General features: G+C 35.7%; 2 protein-coding genes and 1 long non-coding RNA gene across 4 annotated transcripts in view; all 3 read left to right on the top strand.

Annotated features, from left to right (window-relative positions):
- LOC147029018 (nectin-3-like) overlaps positions 1-21,811 on the top strand; it is a 427,027-nt gene that overhangs the window by 129,978 nt on the left and 275,238 nt on the right. The gene's annotated exons all lie outside the window — the stretch shown is intronic.
- The window catches only part of LOC147029022 (uncharacterized), a 76,119-nt gene that overhangs the window by 34,690 nt on the left and 19,618 nt on the right, over positions 1-21,811 (top strand). Inside the window, exon 3 of the mRNA XM_085876175.1 lies at positions 18,250-18,552. Coding sequence (XP_085732301.1) covers positions 18,250-18,552 — 303 coding nt within the window. The remainder of the gene's footprint in view (positions 1-18,249; positions 18,553-21,811) is intronic.
- Positions 99-2,221, top strand: LOC147029023 (uncharacterized). Its single transcript, XR_015057807.1, has 3 exons — positions 99-1,466; positions 1,718-1,775; positions 2,065-2,221. It is a non-coding gene; the product is annotated as an uncharacterized LOC147029023 (long non-coding RNA).

Below are 21,811 nucleotides of genomic sequence, written 5' to 3'. Positions count from 1 at the left end.
GGGGATTTTCAGCCATGAAATTTTTCTTTTTTTTCCCCTGAAAAAATAAATCCCCTTTTTAGCCCAAGGTATATTTATTTGTCTCCCTTTTAACCTGGAGCCTGGTGTTGGCTTAGTGGTTAGGGTGGCGGCTTGGGATCCCAGGGCCCTGAGTTCAAATCCCGTTGGCTGCTGAATTAACACCAGGGGGTTGACTCAGCCTGCCATCCTTCCGAGGTCGGCGAAATGAGTGCCAGTGTACTGGTCCCGGTGTATGCCCCGGTTAGAATAGGTGTACCATATCCCTGTGTGTCGTAAGAGGCGACCAGGGTTGGTGTCAGGAAGGGCATCCGGCCATAAAACATTGCCTCAAGAAAAAGCCAAACCCCTGCACAGCAGGGAAAAATGGCTGTAAAAACGGTCATTTTTTTATTTCCCCTTTAACCTAGGGGCTCTCTATTCAAATAGCCCATACAACAAGATAAAGATTTGTTAAAGGTGATTCGAAAGAAATATCTGAAACGTCTAAGCCTCGGGGCACTCTTTATCAAATAACCAATGCATATTGTTTAGCTCACTCATTGAACCTATAAACATTTGTTCATTCTCAAATTCCTTCAATAGTTTAATTTTCTTTGCACAATAATCCCCATCTAAAATATTGAAAAACAAAACATTTGAATCTTTATATTTTTTAAGATACCCCTTTTGTGCCATTACGAAATGATAAACTTCTCTTAATGATCTCATCTGACCACCTCCTGAGTTGCAAATCATTTTTGTACATAAACCATGCCAGAAAAAAAGTTTTGTTTCAAATGTTTTCAGTTCATGCCGTGAAAATGAGGAAGTGTTTTTTTGACACGGCCGTGCTGTGTGAATGAGGAAGTGGTTTTGGACTGTCATGCTGTGAAAAATAGGAACTATTCTGTGAGACAAGGTCTCGTGTTTATATTTTATCTCAGAACACGAACTGAAAACATTTGAATCAAAACTTTTATGGCGTGGTTTATGTCCAAAAACGATTTGCAACTCGGGCGGTGGCCAGATGAGATCATTAAGAGAAGCTTGTCATTTCCTGTGCCCACACCCAATGATTAAGCAATTTCCTCATCGTTGCTTTATAAGCGGTTCGCCAGACAAAGTTTCTGCCAGACGGAATTTTCATTTTTACAACTGAGGCATGGACGATATTTCTTCCGATGAAGCCAACAGCCCACTACAGAGTTGGTAAGTTTGTGTATGCTTTTCTCTTTGAACGATGAAGCAAATGATTATTAATTAAATCATGATAATTCTGATATATATATATATTTTTTCCCTGACAGGGCATTGGAAGAAATTGAGTTCACATATCACGACGTGGTTCATGAAATTAATACTCTTATTGAAGAGATCAATGATTTTAGAAGAGAATTGAAAGACATTTTCAATGAGTGGCATGAAGTCTTATCACGTCCTCTCATCTCGAAGGAATTAAACCAATGGTGAGACACGTGTGTGTGCCTCTCTCTCTGTCTGTCTTTCTACCTACCTCTCTCTGCTCTTATTGAAGAGGCCAATGATTTATAATGACTGGTCTCTGATCTCGAATGAATTAAACCAATGGTGAGGCACGTGTGTGTGTGTCTATGTGTGTGTGTATGTGTGTGTGTGTGCGTGTGTGTGTGTGTGTGTGTTGCTTTCCCTGTCTGTCTCTTCATCTATACCCTTGACTTATTTATTTTTTTTTTTTCAGCACTATCGCACAACATCAGCTGTTGAAGCAATCTTGTACAACACATGATTTTCTGGAGGTAAATATTTCTGAATTATTATTAATATCACTCGTACAACACATGATTTTCTGGAGGTAAATATTTCTGAATTATTATTAATATCACTCTCTCTTTAGAATGTCGCCTTATGTTGGTTGCATCATTAGTTTGGACGTGGTTTTGTCAGTACACTGGAATTCATTTTATTGACCTTGAAAGGATGACAGGCTCCTGGTGTGTTAATTCAGTGGTCAACGAGGCTTATTCATATTACCATGTAATTATCTTTATAGAACCTAATTATTATCCACTTTTTGTTTCAAAACAGAATATGGTGTCTGAGTTTCGAAATCACAAGGCATCTGAAGAAGATTGCTGGGAAAGATTGTACATTCTCGCAAATGAATATTTAATATTTTCAATATTAATAAATTATATTTGTTTTGTTTACAATTACTTGATTCTGAATTACAAGAAAAGAATAAAAGAGATGTAAAGGGGGGGTTGGGGGGAGGGGGGTAGGTGCGCTCCCCCAATGACCCATCACCCTCATCCCATCCCTCCTCCCCATGTGTGTGTGTGGGGAAGGGTGGGGGTGGGATGAGGGAGGTGGTGGGTCAAAGGTGGGGGCGCACAGGGGGATGAGGGGGTGGGGCTTGTGTGGGCGGGGCTTGTGTGGGCGGGGCTTCGGTGGGGGCTTGTGTGGGTGGGGTGTGTGTGGGAGGGGCTTGTGTGGGCGGGGTGTGTGTGTGGGTGGGGCTTGTGTGGGTGGGGCTTGTGTGGGCGGGGGTTTATGTGGGTGGAGCTTGTGTGGGAGGGGTTTATGTGTGTGGAGTTTTTGTGTGGAGCTTGTGTAGGCAGGGCTTATGTGGGAGGGGTTTATGTGGGCAGGGTTTATATGGGCAGGGGTTTATGTGGGTGGAGCTTGTGTGGGAGGGGTGAATGTGGATGAGGCTTATGTGGATAAATGGATGGGTGGAGAGATGGGGGATGGGTGGATGAGTGGAGCTTGTGTGGATGGGGGGATATTTTTTTAATTAAATAAACATGTTGTGTGTGTGGGGAACTAATTAACTAATCACTAATTATGTGAATATGATGAATATGGGTGGAGCTTGTGTGGGGTTTGTGTGTGTGGAGCTTGTGTGGAGTTTTTGTGTGGAGGTTGTGTGGAGCTTGTGTGGGGTTTGTGTGGGGTTTGTGTGGGCGGGGCTTCGGTGGGAGGGGCGTGTGTGGGCGGAGTCAAAAAGGGGCGGAGTCAAAAATTTCAATTTATTGGAGCTTGTGGGGGGGTGTGGGGTGGGGTTTGTGTGGGGTTTGTGTGGGCGGGGCTTGTGTGGGCGGGGCTTGTGTGGGTGGAGCCAAAAAGGGGCGGAGTCAAAAAATTTCAATTTATCTTTGTCTTTTGTAATTCCTGTGAATAAAATGAACCTAAAATCTCTTCCCCTTCCAAATCATATATCTTATAAGTCCAAGGAACCGTATCTATTACATCAACAATTTTAAAAAGCTCGTTGGTCCATCTTTTTCGTATAACCTTTTTCAAAATGAGATTTCCACTTATATATTCTTACGATATCACCAACTTTGAACTTAGGTTTTCTGGCATTAATCTCTTTTTCATATTTTAATTTTGTAAATGTTTCTGATGGCTTCATATTTGTTGACGTGTGAATCGTGTCATTGTACTTATCCACAATATCTTGAATAAAAGATGACCATTGTTGTGAACCGAGTTGTGTGAATTTTTTATATAGTCTCTCTTTTAAGGTACGATTAAAACGTTCAACAACAACTGCCTTCCCTTCATTAAAGGTACTGTATAATGTAATACTGTTATTTTTTAGAAAATTCATAAATGTCTTGTTATAAAACTCCCTACCCTCATCAGTCCACAATTTTTTAGGTTTTCTCTTACTTTTATTAAATATCTGTTGGAAGGCTAACATAAGAGTATTACCTGTTTTGTTTTTTAATGGTACAACCCACGCATATCTACTCCTCAAATCAATAACGGTTAAAGCATACTTGTACCCCTTATCATTATTGAGTTCAATCAAATCAGCAGACCAGATATAATCAACTTCCTTGGAATAAACTTTCCTTCTCTGAAACTTTGTGAATATTGGTTTATGTAATTCATCAGCTAATTGCTCTTCAGTCTTAATGGCATCATTAGAGCCTATAAGTTTTTTGAATTTCCAAGTCCAAGTTTCAATTTAGCACTAATCATCTTCTTCACGATGAACCTATCAACTTTTTCTCTCAAGGTTGGATTTTGTATCAGAGACAAATTATACAACATTTCTCTATCGGCTTCATGCTTTTCTTCCAACGTTGTGGTATTCCCATAATCAATATCGTGTCTCATGCACACTTCATCAACTCTATTGATTGGTTTACTCCAGGATTTAGGATTGTCTGCCTCATCTAATCTTTTATCCAAGTTTGTGCCTGGACCACAGAAAGAATACCCTGGAAGATGTAATTCCCCTGGTATTCCAGTAGTTGTAAATTTACTTCCTGATAAAAACTTTTGTATATCTCCTCCTAGTTTGTGTTGGGAGATAAATTGATTTTTTTTTTGAACCACACACCGAACATATACTTTTTTGTATAACCCTGTTATTTTTACTTTTAATATATGAAATATTTTTAGTATTAGTTTTCTTTTTACATTTGAGACAATAACTCATTTATTTATGAGAAAAATTCCTGCAGAGTGCAAAAACCTTTTACTTTCCAACATGCTCATTTGAATCTTAATTTTTAAAACATAAAGAATCCTTAGAAATGCCTTCACTCTCTCCCCCATTTATTTAAGAAAAAAAATAAAAATGAAAAACTTGAATTAAAATTCCTGTCTTCTCGATGTCAATAGTCTTGTCGAAAGTATTGTAAATAGACTTATCAATTCTTTGTTTTCCTCCTCGGTGGGTTGAGTTATTTTCTGTAATACCCCTAATCTTTTTTAATCTCACTGGTTTCCATAGTTTGATATTTATTTTGTCTCTCTCTTTCCTCCCTCTCCTCCTTCTCTTTCTTCGCCCTCCCCTCCCTCTCTTTCACTTTCTTCTCCCTCTCCTGCCTCTCTCTCTTCTCTCTCTCCTCCCTCTCTCTCTTCTCTCTTTCCTCCCTCTCTCTCTTCTCCCTCTCCTCCTTCTCTCTCTTCTCTTTTTCCTCCTTCTCTTTCTTCTCCCTCTTCTCCTTTTCCTCCTCTTCCCTCTCTTCTTCAACTCCTTCCTCATCCCTTACTATCCTTGAATCGCTTACACCCCATAGAATATTATACATATATTCATCAGGATTTCTTGTTATTCCTGTATCCAAAATAATTTTTTTACAACAGGAAACCAATAAAATTTCTTTTGAATTTCTAAAAGAGCCTTACCTTTTCTTAACTTTATAATTTTTTCATTATTTAACATTCTAATTAAATCTAAAGTTGTCGGTTTATCAACATCAGCATAATGCCAATCTTTTATTGAAAATACCTCATTCTTATGTTGTAGAACATATTTATTAAAATACCGAATACCCTTTTCTTGAAGGTATGCTTGGACACAGAAATGATAATTTTCTTGAAGCCTTCTTGCTGTCATTTATGTATTAGAAATATATGTTAGAACAATATTATGGCACGAAACACCTCCCCATCTTCCCATAGTTAAATCATTTTGTATTTCCTTACTTATTATATATAATCCTGTTTTTTCTGTTTTCATGAGATAAACAAGGGCAAAACCATTATTATATTTACCCTTATTAAATTCTTTTATTTGTTGTTTACTAATCGTAGCCCCACAAAACTCATTCTCGATACCAAGTGGATAATATTCTTCCTTACGAGACTGATTTAATTGTTCCAGGTCTTCGAGGTTAATTTTAAATGACCAATTATACCCTAAATCATTCATATCATACCCCATTGTTCTATTCTCATACAAACGATACGCCCTTCTTTATAAAAATTTATTTTAATTCGAACTGTGAATTCTGTATGACCTGGAGATAATATCAACACTTCTGTATCTTTGGAATACACGGCTGTTTTATTTAAGGATATATATTGTGATAAATCGCTTAATCTCACCAAGTCATTCGCGTCAGTCGGGCTTGGATAATTTTTTAATTTATAAGCATTTTTCATGTTAATATTTTTGGTTATATTATATTTATGTCGTTCAGCCTGTGCCTTTGTGTAATAATTTGATAAATCAATATCCAGTTCTTGAGATACACCAAAGATAGAACCATCTTTACCAACATAAGTCATTTATATTAGATTAAAAATAATATCATAAAATTTTTTATTTTTGTTGAGTTGAAATAACACATATAGGCATAATTGGCCACAACACTTGGAATTTAATTCTTGGACTTGAAATGTTTGATAAACACCATTCTGTAAGAATTTTATGACTTCAACAGGTGGTGGAAGACCAAAACTATCAAAATAATATTTGTCTTGACTATTAAAAATACAAACCCAATGAGAACCGTTCCCATTATTATCTTCTAAGTTCATAATAATATTCTTTGTATGTTTCGGCACATTTGTTAATTCATCTCTCATACAAATAACCACATTATGAATTTTTAATTTCTTACAATATTTGACAAGTTGTAAATTTGATGTTGTATTCTTTCCAAATTCTTTCAACCACTCATCAATGCTCATTTATTTATTAGAAAGATATAATCCATTACCTCTTTTCGTTAATTTTACACCTGCTTGTGCTATAGAAGAAAGCATATCTCCAACTAGCAATCTCGCTTTATCAGGCAGACCTTCAAGTTTTTCAGCAAAATCGACAATTACACCACTTCCACTAATTTGTTTCTCCAACTCTTTGTTATGTCTTTCCAATTCTTTTTGAGCCTGGAGTTGAGCCTTCCTTTCGTTGGCAGTTTTCACCGCTGTTGAAATACCACCCGTCAATGCTCCAACCGCACTTAAACCAGCAAATAAAGGAATTAGAAATGGGAGAAATCCTCCACTCGTCTCTCTTATTGAATATTTTTTCAACATTGGTTTTGTCATTTTAATTTTAAGTGAGCCAGTGTCATTCAAGATTTTAACCTGTTCTCTTGTGAGAAAAACATCAATTCTTACTGCTCCTTTTCTCTGAATTGTATTAACGTTAATCGTACAAGGCTTTTGATTTTGAACACAAGATGATAGTTTATGAAGATTGATTTGATTAACATATACCCCAGTTGGTACTTTGCCACTCATTTATTTAACAAAAAATTATGTGAGACTAATCATCACACCATTATCTGTATTAATCTGCAATTCTGTTTCTTCCAAAAGCAAACAATATGTATCAACTTCTTCACTCTCTCCTCTTTCAATGTATAGGGAAGTATCCACTGATTAGACTTTATAGTTTCCTTTTGAGCGCTCAGGTCAAACGCATAGATTGTATACAAACTTTTAAATGCTGTCATATCCAAAATAGGTTCTTTATTTCCATTACTTTCACACACCTTTTGGTAAGACTTGTATGCTTCAGCAAAATCATTTTTTCCCAATTAATTTCCAATCTATCTCGTGGGTAAAATGTTCCATCTAGAGAAACGCGAAGTTGTTTCACCTTAGCATTATCACTCAATGCATTATTCTTATCAGTCGCAGTATCACCATCTGGCTTTTTAAAAATGATCCACAGATATCGTGGCTTTCCTTCCAGAACACCCAAATTCCACGTGTAAGTAGTTTGATTGAGTTTAACGTGTTGACATCTTCTTTTGAGGTATGATACACTGAGTGGTTTCTTTGAGTTAAGTCTTCGATTCAACATCTCTTCTGTTTTAAGATTAGGAGTATATTCACTGATATACCAACTCATTTCCTCAATTACAAATTTATTCTGATCACCAAAAGCACTACCAACACCAAAAAGCAATCGATTTTCATTATCATTCCTTTGTAGTTGAAATCTAATTTTGAGGCCATACAGAACTTTATCATGATCACAAAATCCAAATATACCTTTAAGAGGAACTGCCACAGTAAAACTATTTTCTGCTTTTGTATCATCATTATACATTCCTTTCCTTTGAGTATACCCAGGGTCTGTGTTTGTTCCCGTTGACATATCAGGAATAAAACCTTCGACAGACCCCTTTCCCATTCTATCACTGAATGTATAGAGTGTAAATTTTATCATTTCAGATACAGCAGAGACATAATCAACCGCTTCAACTTCTTGTGTTCCAATATACAAACGCACACTATCAAACATTTTCCAGAAGAAATCATTTACAAGTGTAGCGTTTGTGTTATTCCCAGCCTTAGTGAATTTAAATTTACACAACAAGAAACTTTCGGAGAGATTCAAATAGGTTTGTTGATTATTTATTTCAAAACTTTTTGTACCATTCGTATTCCAGTCTGTTCCAGTTATTGCATTTACCTTGAAGTAATCTTCTTTTTTAGTGGAGTTTGAGATAATAATAGTATCATCCAAATCATAGATACTATCAATTGCTTCCATACTTGTATTTATTTAGGAAAAAAAAGATGTTAAAACTTTTGAAACCCTGATCCAAGTATTTGAATTATTTTCTGTCGTTCTTGGGGGACAACTGAGTTTTGCCTTTCTTAATTTCTTTTATTGCTTGTAATTTATGAGATTCCTTCTGGGCATCTTTTATACTCTTTACAGCACCTGCAACATTTCCCACAGCAGAAGCAGTTGAACCAATTAGATCTTTATGTTTAAGAATAGTTGAACCAATACCCATGAGAGTATCAATTATCCCATCTCCTCTAAATTGATGCCCAACACCCCTTTGTCTCTTAGGTTTATAGTATCCTCTACCAAGATACATACCTTCACCCTTGTAGTATGGGGAAAGGAACATCCCATCCCCTGTAATTATTTTATATTTTCCCAACTCGTGTTTCCTCACAATAACCATCGTATTTATTTATTGGAAAACTTCACGTAGGTGAATTCTGATAGATATAACTTCTCCATTAAAAGAAATCACACGATTATCTTGGTCGGTTATCCTAAAATTTACTCTGTGTATGGTTTTTCCTGACACAGGGAGATAAACCAAATTTTTAGGTTCCATATTGAATTTATAACCAATTGGGGTTGAGTATGCGCTGAATGAAAATATTGTATTTGTTTTTTTCCATCATTATAAGCACCATCAATCAAATCACAGTGAATTAACACTGAATTTATTCCTGAGGATATTTGAATGACATTATCACTGTAAAACGTCCCATTAGTTTCAATCTTTTTGAGGAGAAACCCAATAACTCTCTGAATGAATTATCAATTGTGAAATCAACCTTGTAGTTATTTTTAACTTTAATCGTTGATTTTGAAGTATGTTTTTGAATGTTTATAACAATATTTTTTGGTTCATCACCCTGTTCTTTCATAAGACGAGCAATTTCGGAAGATATTTGAGAAATCTCATATGCTCCGGTGAGACTGTTATCGCTTTGTATCCACTTCCTGGATTATAACTAAACTTGTCATTTTTCTCGGTTATATTAAATAAGGTATTATAAGTTTCCATGGACAATAAAGATGCCTCATATTCTTTTGTTGTGTCAAGTTGTAGTGGGTATGGGAATGAAGATGTGTGGTCGCTTGTTGTGAAATTGAAACTAAGGATTGTGCTTCTCATCTTATTTAATATGAGATAAAATGTCTTTATATTGATATTTATTAATTATTTTCATGTTCATCAACTGGTCTAAAATGGCTGATGCTTCATTAAAACAATTGTTATTTCCAGCCTTCTTACTGCCTAACAACAATAACAGTCTATTAACTAATTGCGATGGGTCATTTGGAAGAAAACTAACACCTGAACCAAGGATACTTAAAGCCTGAATAATGTGTTTCTCCTTCTCATTCTTCCTACTTTTACCAGAAAGAATAACCTTATAATTTAGAGTGTTCAGCAGATCAATATATACTCTATCATCATTATTTTCCATATCCAATGGTTTATCAATATACTTTGATTCATCCCTCACAGTTGAACCTTGTCTTCCATCTTTTGTGAGAAGAAACATTAATCTTGGAGTTAGTTTAACAGGGGGTTGAGCAGAACCCAAGAACCTTAATTCATCATTAAATATCAATACCTTTTCTTGAACAAGATGAAATATTGCTGATTGTTCTGTTGGAATGAGTCCTGCTTTGGTTTTTGAATCCGCTGAATATTCATTGTTTTGAAGAGCATTCACAATATAATCAGGGGGTCGATTAATCTCTTCCAGTTGTTGAAATAAACCTTCATCATCATATTCTAATTCTCCTAAATGCTCTAATTCTTCCTCCGTCATTTGACTGAAATCTTTTAACATTTGAAGTTTTTTGGAGTATATTCTACTGTGGGAACTGTGGAAACATCTTTCATTTTTCCTTGGGAAGTTTTTAAAAGTGGTTTAAAAAATTTCTCTTGTTTTCTTTCAAATGCTTCTTCGCCCGTTAGTTTCTGTCTGCGTTTCTTCTTTATGTCTTCCTGCTGTTTTACAACTTTTGAAACCAACTCTTGATGTTCCCTAAATCTTCTTGCTCTTTCTTTCGCATCCATTTATTTATTGAAAAATATCATTTAATATCTCATCTTGTTTCACAACAATATATTTATATTTTTCAGTCGTGTGTTTCATGTAATCCCCAAATTCCTTTTTACTACATAATGTAGAACAATTGTCTCTCCAAAAATTGTTTATATCTATTGAATTTAACTTGAATAAAATAAAAGTATTAGCATTGTTTCTGATGGAACGACGAGGAAGCTGAAAGTACGATTGACTAAGATAAATACAATTACAAGAAGAATGTCTCCCTCTTGTGTAGTAGCTGTCCATTACCGTTTGGTTTCTCTCATTAACACAATCATCAAAGATAACGAGGTTCTTTTTGGATTTATCCAAATCTTGGGGAGACGGTATATCATCCGTATTATCACTCAGAATACAAGTTATCGGTTTTGATTTCTTTTTACATCTCTGTGTATCACAAAATAGTTGTATTATATCTTCAATGTTAAAATCATTTAGGTTTTTTTGAAGTTTAAATAAACCGATTATATCTTCTTTTTGAAGACCAGCATTAAAACCTTGTGAGAGTAGTTGATACTCTGGTTGAAAACTCGACTTTGTGAAAATTATTAAATTATCATAATCTAAAAAGTTGGGAGTGAGGAGCATCTTTAAAAGTAAGCAGGTTTTTCCACATCCACTTGAACCAACTATGAGGCATCTTAATGAATTTGGGAGATTTTTATGGTTGTCAAATTTTATCTTATTTTCCCAAATAGGTAAAAAATCATTCATTTATATATTTGGAAAACAGGTTATTTAATTTATTCTTGGCTTTTTTCGAAATTCTATATTTTATCCTAAGTTCAGGTTTAATTTCAAGATAATCCATTATTTTATTTATGCAATATCTTGTGTTGATATTTCCCTGAAAATCACATCCATGAATAAGATATAACAACAATCCTTTGAACATTTCTCTAATACGTTCAGTTTCTTCCCTTGTAAGGAAAGGTGTGTTCTCACCCTCGTTCTTTACATTCATTTCTCGAATCAATCTTGTAAAGTAATTCATTTTTGGTGTAAATCTAAAAGAATTATTTTCCTTTTTATATTTTTGATTATCATTAATTAGAAGATAATCACAGAATATACATTGTTTATAGGCTTTTGACTCTGTGTTTAATCCCCGTCTTTCACACGCAGGACAATTCTCAAATTTGTCATATGGAGAATCATGGAATTCAAGAGGCTCAAAATCGAGTAAACTATTCATATTTATAAAGTAAAACTTTACTTAAACTGAAATTCATCTTCGATATCATCTTCGATACTTTCAGAATCATCTATACTTTCATAACTATCATTTGAACACAAACTCTCGGTGTCATAACTATCGCTTGAATGCAAACTCTCGGCATCATCATCACTCTCATAATCTTCAAAATCTTCAGATGAATATTGGCTCATTTAATTAGTAGAAAAACATTACCATCGATATCGATATACATTTTTTCATTAACAGATTCAACTGCTACATTTTTTATATTAAAGGTAATTTTAAAATGATCCTTAACTACAATTGAACGAAATGTCATTTCACCTGATATATTAACATCCTTTATTTCATCAGGATTTATATCTTTAGGGTTGTTGAAAAAAATACAAATTTCTCCTTGCATATTACAGATGGTCTTATCTTTTCTTTCTAAAGCTTCATCCATAAGGTTTTTATTTTTTGATACCTTTTCTTGTTTCATTGCTTTTTCTAGTTTTGAATATATTGCCAGAAGGAGAGGAGAAACTTTTGTTAGAGATACCTTAATTGATGTTCTTCCAGGTATACTAAAAGCCCTTCCACTGAAGTAAATTGAAGAACTCATCATATCCACCATAATTGTTTTTATCCAATAGTTGTTATATTTATCTTTGTTCAATTTTACATCCTTGACATATTTCTCAGCATCTTTAACAAATGAAGAGATTGATTGAAACTTGTCTTTTGTGTCTTGAAACATTGTATTTATTAAGTGAAAAAGTTGGAGGATAAAATGGTTTTAAGCACAGATTCACCTGTAAAATAAACGAAATTTTCATCAAGAAAATTTTAGTTTAAGCACAGATTCACCTGTAAAATAAACGAAATTTTCATCAAGAAAATTTTAGTTTAAGCACAGATTCACCTGTAAAATAAACGAAATTTTCACCAAGAAAATTTTAGTTTAAGCACAGATTCACCTGTAAAATAAACGAAATTTTCATCAAGAAAATTTTAGTTTAAGCACAGATTCACCTGTAAAATAAACGAAATTTTCATCAAGAAATTTTTAGTTTAAGCAAAGTTTTATTATATAAATATGGTGAATACAACATACTGCGATGTTTGTAATCACGAATATAAACATTATAGAAAACACCTCCGAACCAACAAACACACATTTAATCTATTTCACAAAATATCCCCTCTTGAGTTGGAAAGAAAACATTGTGATACCTGCTCAAAGGATGTTTTGAAGAGTAGTTATAATAGGCATCTTCAATCACAAAAACACAAGAAAAATGAGTTTAAAGTAAAGGGAGACTATTATATTGAAAACACTGATGGGGCATTTAAAGGGCATATAAAAATAAGGATTTTTCAATTTGGAGAACCCGGTCCATCATCAATAATTGAATCAATTGAAATAGTGAAACCTGATGTTGAAAAATTTATTAAAAAACATTAAAAGAAATGAAAACTTTAAAGTTTTATATGGGAGTGAAAATGAATATGAAAAGACAAGATGAAGAACAAACTCCTTATATGAGGACAGATCTTCATTTTATAACATCATTTCAAGATTTTTTGAATAGTGGGGTTTATGAAGAACTATCAAGACAAGAGGAGGATGTTGATAATACAGTGGTAGGAAGTGGATTCAATATTAAAAAATCATCTTTTTAGATGTACACATTCTAAAAATCAAACCCTCTTAAAGCTTCTTCTTATATTGAATTACCAAAAGAAATAAAACGAAAGAAGGCAGTTGTTAATATTAAGAATAATGATAATAAATGTTTTCTCTGGTCTGTTCTTGCTCACTTACATCCACCAAAATGTAATTCAGAAAGAGTAAAACAATATATGAAATATGAGAATACCTTGGACATTAAAGATTTTAATTTCCCAATGCCACTAACAGATATTCCTAAATTTGAGAAAAAGAATAATCTTTCTATTAATGTATATGGATTAACGGATACAAACAAAGTTCAAATATTAAAAATTTCAAACAACTTTAAAAATGAAGAAACACACATTGATCTTTTATATTTTAGTGTTGGAAATAATTCACATTACACATACATCAATAATTTATCAAGATTAATCTCTTCTCAGGTATTCAGAACAGCAAACAAAATATATCCTTGTAAGCGATGTCTTAATTCATTTCATACAAAAGAACGATTAGAACAACATTCAAAATATTGTAGTAATCATAAATCAGCTGTAATTACAATGCCTAAACCTGGTGAAAAGATTTCTTTTGAAGATTATAATAAATCTATCATGCACCCATTTGTGATATACGCTGATTTTGAATGTATCCTTAAAAAGATAAATACTGCTTCTCCTAATCCAAAAGAACCATATACAAATAAATATCAAAAACATATTCCTTGTGGTTTCTGTTATTATATCAAATCATCTGTTGGAGAAAAGTATAATAAACTTGAACAGTATAGTGGAAAAAATGCTTCACAAGAGTTTGTAAAACGATTAGAAAAGGATTGTATAAGACTAAGTAAATTAATGAAAGAAACAAATGAACCGATGAAATTAACCATAGAAGAAAAATTAGAATTTAGAAAGAACAATATCTGTCATATTTGTGAGGAGGAAATTGAGGAGTCTAAAGTTAGGGATCATTGTCATCTTACTGGTAAATATAGAGGTCCCGCTCATTCCTGTTGTAATCTTAATTATAAATTACCTTCTTTTATTCCAGTCTTTCTTCACAACAGCGCCAACTATGATACACATCTATTTATAAATGAACTTTCAAAAACACCAGGGAATATTTCTGCCATAACAAACACAAGTCAAAAGTATATTTCATTTACAAAAATGATATTCACAAAACCTATAACTCGTATAAGGTTTCTTGATTCTTACAAGTTTATGGGAACGCCACTAGCCAACCTCGCATCAAATCTAAGCTCCACGGGCTCTTTTCCAAATCTTAATTCATTCTTTCCAAAAGAGGAAATTCTAACTAAAGAGGAAATTCAGATTAAAGAGAGAATTCAAAGTAAAGAGGAAATTCTAATTAATGAGGAAATGAATGAAGAAATTCTTACTGAAGATGAAATTCTAATTATACAGAAAATTCGAACAAAGAATGAAATTCTAACTAAAGAGGAAATTCTGATTATAGATGAAATTCTGATTAAAGAGGGAATTCTAACTAGAGAGGAAATTGAAACAAGGAATGAAATTCAAAGTAAAGAGAAAATTCTTACAAGTAAGGGAATTTATCCTTATGGTTATATGGATTCATTTATGAGATTTAAAGAAACACAACTTCCTTCAAAAGAAAGTTTCTATAATAACCTTTATGAAGAAGAGATAAGTGATAAGGAATATAAACACGCACAAGAAATTTGGAAAATATTTAAGATAAAGAACCTTGGAGAATATCATGATTTGTATCTAAAAACAGATGTTTTATTGTTAGCTGATGTGTTTGAAGCTTTTAGATCACTCTGTCATAATAAAAATTGTTATGGATTAGATCCTGCCCACTATTTCACAGCTCCTGGTTTAGCTTGGAGTGCAATGTTGAAAATGACAAAACAAGATATAGATTTAGTCAGTGATGTAGATATGCTTTTGATGATTGAGAAGTCTAAGAGAGGTGGAATATCACAAGTATGTTCAAAAAGATATGCTAAAGCAAATAATAAATATCTTCCAAATTATGAGAGTGAAAAAGATAGTAATTATTTGATGTACTTTGATGCTAATAATTTGTATGGATGGGCAATGTCTCAATCTCTGCCTTATGGTAAATTAGAGTGGGTGGAAAAAAAGGATTATGAAAAGGCTTTGATGAATATTGTTATTTCTTCTCAAGAGAAATTGAATGACAAAGAAGAAGGTTATTATTTTGAAGTTGATTTGAAGTACCCGAGTGATCTTCATAATAAGCATAAAGACCTTCCTTTTGCATGTGAGAAAGAAACCCCAAAGAAAGAATGGTTCAGTGATTATCATAAAAGTTTTAATATTAAAGGCAAATCAACAGAAAAGTTATTAACAACATTCTATGATAAAGAGGGATATGTTTTGCATCAAAGGAACTTGAGACAATATTTATCTGCTGGGTTGAGAGTAGCTAAAATTCATAGAGTTTTAAAATTTAAACAAAGTCCTTGGATGAAAAAGTATATTAAATTCAATACAGATATGAGAACAAATACAAAAGTAAAATTTGAAGGGGAATTCTATAAATTGATGAATAATGCTGTCTTTGGAAAGACAATGGAGAATGTTAGAAACAGGCAAAACATTAGATTTGCAACATCTTGGAAAGAAGCTTCTAGATTGATAAATAAACCAAGTTTTGAGAGAGAAGAGGTTTTTTCAGAGAACTTTTCTGCTATTCATATGAAAAAGGAAAGTATTGTCATGGATAAACCAATTTATATTGGAACAGCAGTTCTTGATTTATCAAAGATATTGATGTATGATTATTTGTATAATGATTTAAAGAAAGAGTATGGTGAAAATGCTTCATTGTTGTATATGGACACCGATAGTTTTATTCTAGATATAAAAACTGACGATGTTTATAAGGATATGAAGAAAAACATTGGAGTATATGATACAAGTAATTTTAGTAAGAAGAGTGAGTTATTTTCAAAAAAGAATGAAAAGGTTATTGGCAAGTTTAAGGATGAGTTGGGTGGAAAAGTAATGAGTGAGTTTATTGGATTGAGAGCAAAGGCATATGCTTATAAGTATGGTGATCAGATTGATAAAAGGTTAAAGGGAATAAAGAAATATGTAATAAAGAAATCAATAACTTTTAGAAATTATTATAATTGTTTGATGAATAAGAAAGAAGAATATAGGAAAATGAATACAATAAGAAGTTATAAACATAAGATATATAGTGAAGAAGTAAATAAAAAGGCATTAGGGGCCTTTGATGATAAGAGATTTATTTTAGATAATGGAATAGATTGTGTTCCATATGGATATTGTATGATAGAGTGTATAAAATAGATTGTGTTCCATATGGACACAAGTTTTAACGATGGGAAGATGGGTTAGGGTTTTTAAGGGCTTCCGCCGCGTTTTTCACAATATATAAATGGTCGAACCAAGTATTAGTCAAACTAAAGAGTGGAGAAAATCTCAGTCTTGGTATATAAATGGAAAACATAATGAATGTGAAAAATATCAAATAAGTCTTATTGAAAAAATATCTAAAACAAAGGTAAATAAAACAAATATGCGAATCAATTTAAAAACCAATAAGTTAGAGGATGTAAAGAAAATAATAAATATGTTTGAATGGACTGAAAAATTTGATGGTTATCAATTGAACAATGGAAAAATAATTTACTACAATATCAAAATGATATGCAACTCAGGAGGTGGTCAGATGAGATCATTAAGAGAAGTTTATCATTTCGTAATGGCACAAAAGGGGTATCTTAAAAAATATAAAGATTCAAATGTTTTGTTTTTCAATATTTTAGATGGGGATTATTGTGCAAAGAAAATTAAACTATTGAAGGAATTTGAGAATGAACAAATGTTTATAGGTTCAATGAGTGAGCTAAACAATATGCATTGGTTATTTGATAAAGAGTGCCCCGAGGCTTAGACGTTTCAGATATTTCTTTCGAATCACCTTTAACAAATCTTTATCTTGTTGTATGGGCTATTTGAATAGAGAGCCCCTAGGTTAAAAGGGGAAATAAAAAAATGACCGTTTTTACAGCCATTTTTCCCTGCTGTGCAGGGGTTTGGCTTTTCTTGAGGCAATGTTTTATGGCCGGATGCCCTTCCTGACACCAACCCTGGTCGCCTCTTACGACACACAGGGATATGGTACACCTATTCTAACCGGGGCATACACCGGGACCAGTACACTGGCACTCATTTCGCCGACCTCGGAAGGATGGCAGGCTGAGTCAACCCTCTGGTGTTAATTCAGCAGCCAACGGGATTTGAACTCAGGGCCCTGGGATCCCAAGCCGCCACCCTAACCACTAAGCCAACACCAGGCTCCAGGTTAAAAGGGGAGACAAATAAATATACCTTGGGCTAAAAAAGGGATTTATTTTTTCAGCGGAAAAAAAGAAAAATTTCATGGCTGAAAATCCCCCATTCATTTACATGGGGAAAAGTGAGCCAGAACCAGTATTCTTTCCCTACTTATATATATATATATATATATATATATATATATATATATATATATATATATATATATATATATATATATATATATATATAGTTATATTGTCTTATCTTTTTTTAGTTTTATTTTCCACTTTCATCTCAGCATTTAATTCGTATTTCTTTTTTTATTTTATATTACCATTTACTTTTTCAACATCTTCCTTCCTGTGGAATTCCTTTGTGTTTCTGACCTTAGACCAATCATAATTTGTTCTCCCAACTTTTTGATTTCGATCCTAATCCTCCCTTTGACCTATGAACCCCCTGACCTCTCCACCACTACCATCATCCCTGATTTCGTGAGGATCCCCTTCCCTCAATATGCTCGTCGAGAGTGTTTTTTGCCTTCTCTTTGTCAATTCTCTCTTTTGCTTGTGAAGAAGGGCTCATGCCTGAAACGTCGCTTCCCCTCCTTTCCATTGACGTTTCATAAACGTCTCTCAACATGAGGTTGTGACAATGTAACTTCTTGTGATTCCATGAAACACTCCCTGTGATTCCATTCCTGTTCCTCTCATTTTCAGAAGTACAAGTTGTGATTGTGGAAAGAGGTGGAAGCGCTACCCTACCATGCATGTACCATGGAGATGGAAATATTTTTGCAGTCAAATGGTCCAAATCACATTCTGTCATGGTTGAATACCGTGGGGAACCATTGAAACCATATATTTCTGCATACGATACAAATGTTCCAAACGGTAAAGATAAAAATGATTTTTCCATCATTATTCGTCCTGCTGATATACATCACGAAGGGATTTTCACCTGCAGGATCAACGTGAAGGGAAAGATTGACGTCGTGAGAACAATCAAGTTGGAAGTTCCAGGTAAGCAATCCGGTGTGAATAAACAAATTGTTGACAAGCAAACGTTTGATAATCTTCATCCTAATTTATCGTTGCTGTAAATTGTACTTTTTCCAATATCCAATCCACAGAACAAACCAGGAAAAATGAATGTTCTTGTTTCGATAAGATTGTATTTGAAAAGGAGATCACAGAGAGATTGTTTGATTCAAATTAATAAATACGAGGATTGGAAGAACTCAAGCAGATGAAAAGAGAGTTGAAATTGGTTCTTCGATGAAATCGATTTGAAATTTTGACACACCTTTTATTACGAAAAATAACTCGCTGGGAAATTCAGAAAATAAATGAAAAAAGAGGAACATTGTTTATCCACTTATAATTATCATTATTTGTTCTTCAATTCAATATTTCCACATGATAGTTTATTTGTTTAATCCCTCAGGGAAAATGACTTGAGGTTGTGTGTGTGTGTGTGTGTGTGTGTGTGTGTGTGTGTGTGTGTGTGTGTGTGTGTGTGTGTGTATGTGTGTGCGCACGCACACATGTGCATGCAAATACATGTGTGCGTCTGAGCCCACACATATGTGTGTACGTTGCATGTTGTTATGTGTTGGATATGCATGTGTGTGTCATTGATTGTTATCTCCATAATTCGGGTTTCAAAAGATAGAACAACAGAGCCCTCCCAAGACTCGAAGTTTCCAAGTACGTTTCGGTGATGGATCATGAGTCATGGCCTAAGTTGTGAAGTTGTGTTGTTCTCAGAGTTTTCTTTTGAAGGGTCTTTTCAGGATCTTCACTGAGCTCCGGACGGCCTCAAACTGTCGTTCCTTTGTGGTAATGTTTCCAGGGAGGTTTGTAAAATCTTTATGAGGTTCTTCTTTATCATTCCCATTGCTTCAATTATCACTGGTGCAATTTCGGATCTCTTCAGCAACCAGGATCTTTTCACTTCATTCTTGAGGTTCTTGATATTGTTGCGAATTCGCGCCCGCCGACATGCGAACGGCAACGTAACTCGAATCGTGGCACGTCGCCCACCGGACGGACAATTCTGTCGTGACCCTCTCGGACCAACGCCGGGAGCTAGTCACGGGTGGGGGTTTAACCTCACCACGATCGTGCCAATTGCCCACCCGTGCCGGATAGGGTTCCTTGCCAAATTCGATCTACCTAAGTACCTGCGCGAGTGGTCGCCCGGGCGATCGCACCATGCCACGGGCCGAGTCCGGGCACGAACCGCTTAAGCGGTCCGTTCCGTGCTACAGTGATAACCGAGCGGTGTTATCGTCGGCCTCGACGGTTCCGATTAATTACCGGAATGTTGCACCCACTACGAACCCCTTACGTGATGCAAGATGGAGATTCAAATGGAGAAAAGACGAAGCGAAACGGGCACACTTCAACAAGCAAGCATTTTATTCCGCGGCACACGGAAAGCACGTATATACAGCCACAATAATCAAATGCACATAGAAAGCAAAGGAACGGTTAAAACAGACTACACGCGTACACACGGCAACACTTACACAGTTCTACTTGAAAGACGGCGCCAACACACATTTACACAAAAGCAAAAGGAAGAAGCCACCCTCACAGACAAGGAGGCAGACAGGCCCGTAGGCCAAATGTGCGCGGGGCCTGGAGGAGCGGCCAGGTCCGTGAGACCGGGGAGGTCTTACCCGCGTCCTCGTGACGCGTTGGCGGGCAAGCCGCAAAGTGTCCGCACCGCTGTGCCCCGACTCCATGCCCATGGCGTGCTTGTTGGCACCACGTTTGGGGTGGGGGAGGAATGGGGCCCCCCTTTTGCACTATCTCAGCATGGGGGGAAGGGGGAAATTGTTGATGCCCTGGGGGAGGGGAGTGGCTGGCTGGCTTGGGTCCCACGACGAGACGAGCGATCCCCCACACCGCAACCTCGTCGCCGACCGCCGTCCTCCTTGCCTCGAACCCGAGCTTCCTTGCCCCGACCCGCCGCCTGCAGCTCCACCGCGCGCACTCGACTCAACTCCACCAACGCAACGCTCCTTGTCTCCAAAAGCAACAACAACCAACCTGGTAATTCTCGCGCCTTTATAGCCGGCAGAAGAAGCCGATATGCAAATATGCGGATCAAAACGCGATTGGAGGCGGGGCCACGCCACCCTCTGTTCAGCCATTGGTCAGGCAAAAAGGGGCGTGAACCTCCCTGGATCCGCATATTTGCATAAACGGACTTCACCTATGCGCGCTTTGAGGCGGGGCCAAGCCGCCTCGTGTTCGCCCATTGGACGGAGGGGAAGTGGGCGTGAAGCGTTTCTGATCCGAATTTTCCCCTCGGAAAGGCCGCCATTCGCGCTCGCGGCTCAGTGCGTTCGGCACCAATCGCCGAACGGGCCCGAGACAGCCCGACGTTCAGTGTTCACAGGCGGCGGGGGAATGGCCGTAGAAGCGATGATGTGGGATGAGGTTGTGAAGGTAAAGGCGAAGGTGGTGGTGTGGCATTGTTGTGGTGTGATTGGTGCTGTGATTGGTGGGGATGGCGTAGTTGTTGAGATGCTGTTTGTTTGAAATAATAGATAGAACAGAAAAATGGCTAACTCAAAGCGTCGCAGCCCGGATGGATCACATAAATTCCCTCTATGCAACGGGTTTGGGCTAACTACACATGTACCTATGGAGATATCTCACCTGAGAGCCCTTTATGGTGTAATGCGAATTTCCACAGCCGTAACAATATTTAGTTATTTCTTGATTTCCGCATTATTGAAACCAAAATCACTGGGTACTGAAACCTCAATTTGTAATGCCTTCTTTTCCTTTTTGTATCTCAGTGCTATGTCCGGTTGCAGTGTTCTTTTTTCTATTTTTACACTGGATTGGACCATGAGGTCACGCGTGAGCATAATGTCCTTGTTTTTAATGATTACTTTTGGTTTGTGTTTCTATGAGTTTTGTTGAACTGGGATATTGACATTTTTGCAGATGTGCTGGAACATCCCGATAGGAGATGGCTCGTGCTTTCTGTTTCTACTTTGCAAAATCTACACTTATCCGACTGGTTCAGTCCTGCCATTTGTTTTTAAAGCCATTTTAAAGTGTAGTGTCCTTGTTCTTGGGCATTTATCATGATTCGTTCTCCGTCCAATTGAGCTGACCTCTTCGTAGCCATTCCAGTGATCATTCTTTGTCTATCCCCAATCTGTACAACTTTTTTTTTATATGCCCTGCTCTATTATGTTTCTCTCAGTTGTCACTATATATCTGTTGGTATTTCATCTTGTATTTATCTTTTCTC

Source organism: Eptatretus burgeri, chromosome 4 (assembly GCF_056783735.1).
Source record: "Eptatretus burgeri isolate ZD-2024b chromosome 4, Ebu_testis_v1, whole genome shotgun sequence".
Lineage (NCBI taxonomy): Eukaryota > Metazoa > Chordata > Myxini > Myxiniformes > Myxinidae > Eptatretus > Eptatretus burgeri.
The sequence above is the reverse complement of the archived record's forward strand: the minus strand, read 5'-3'. Positions and strand labels throughout refer to the sequence as shown.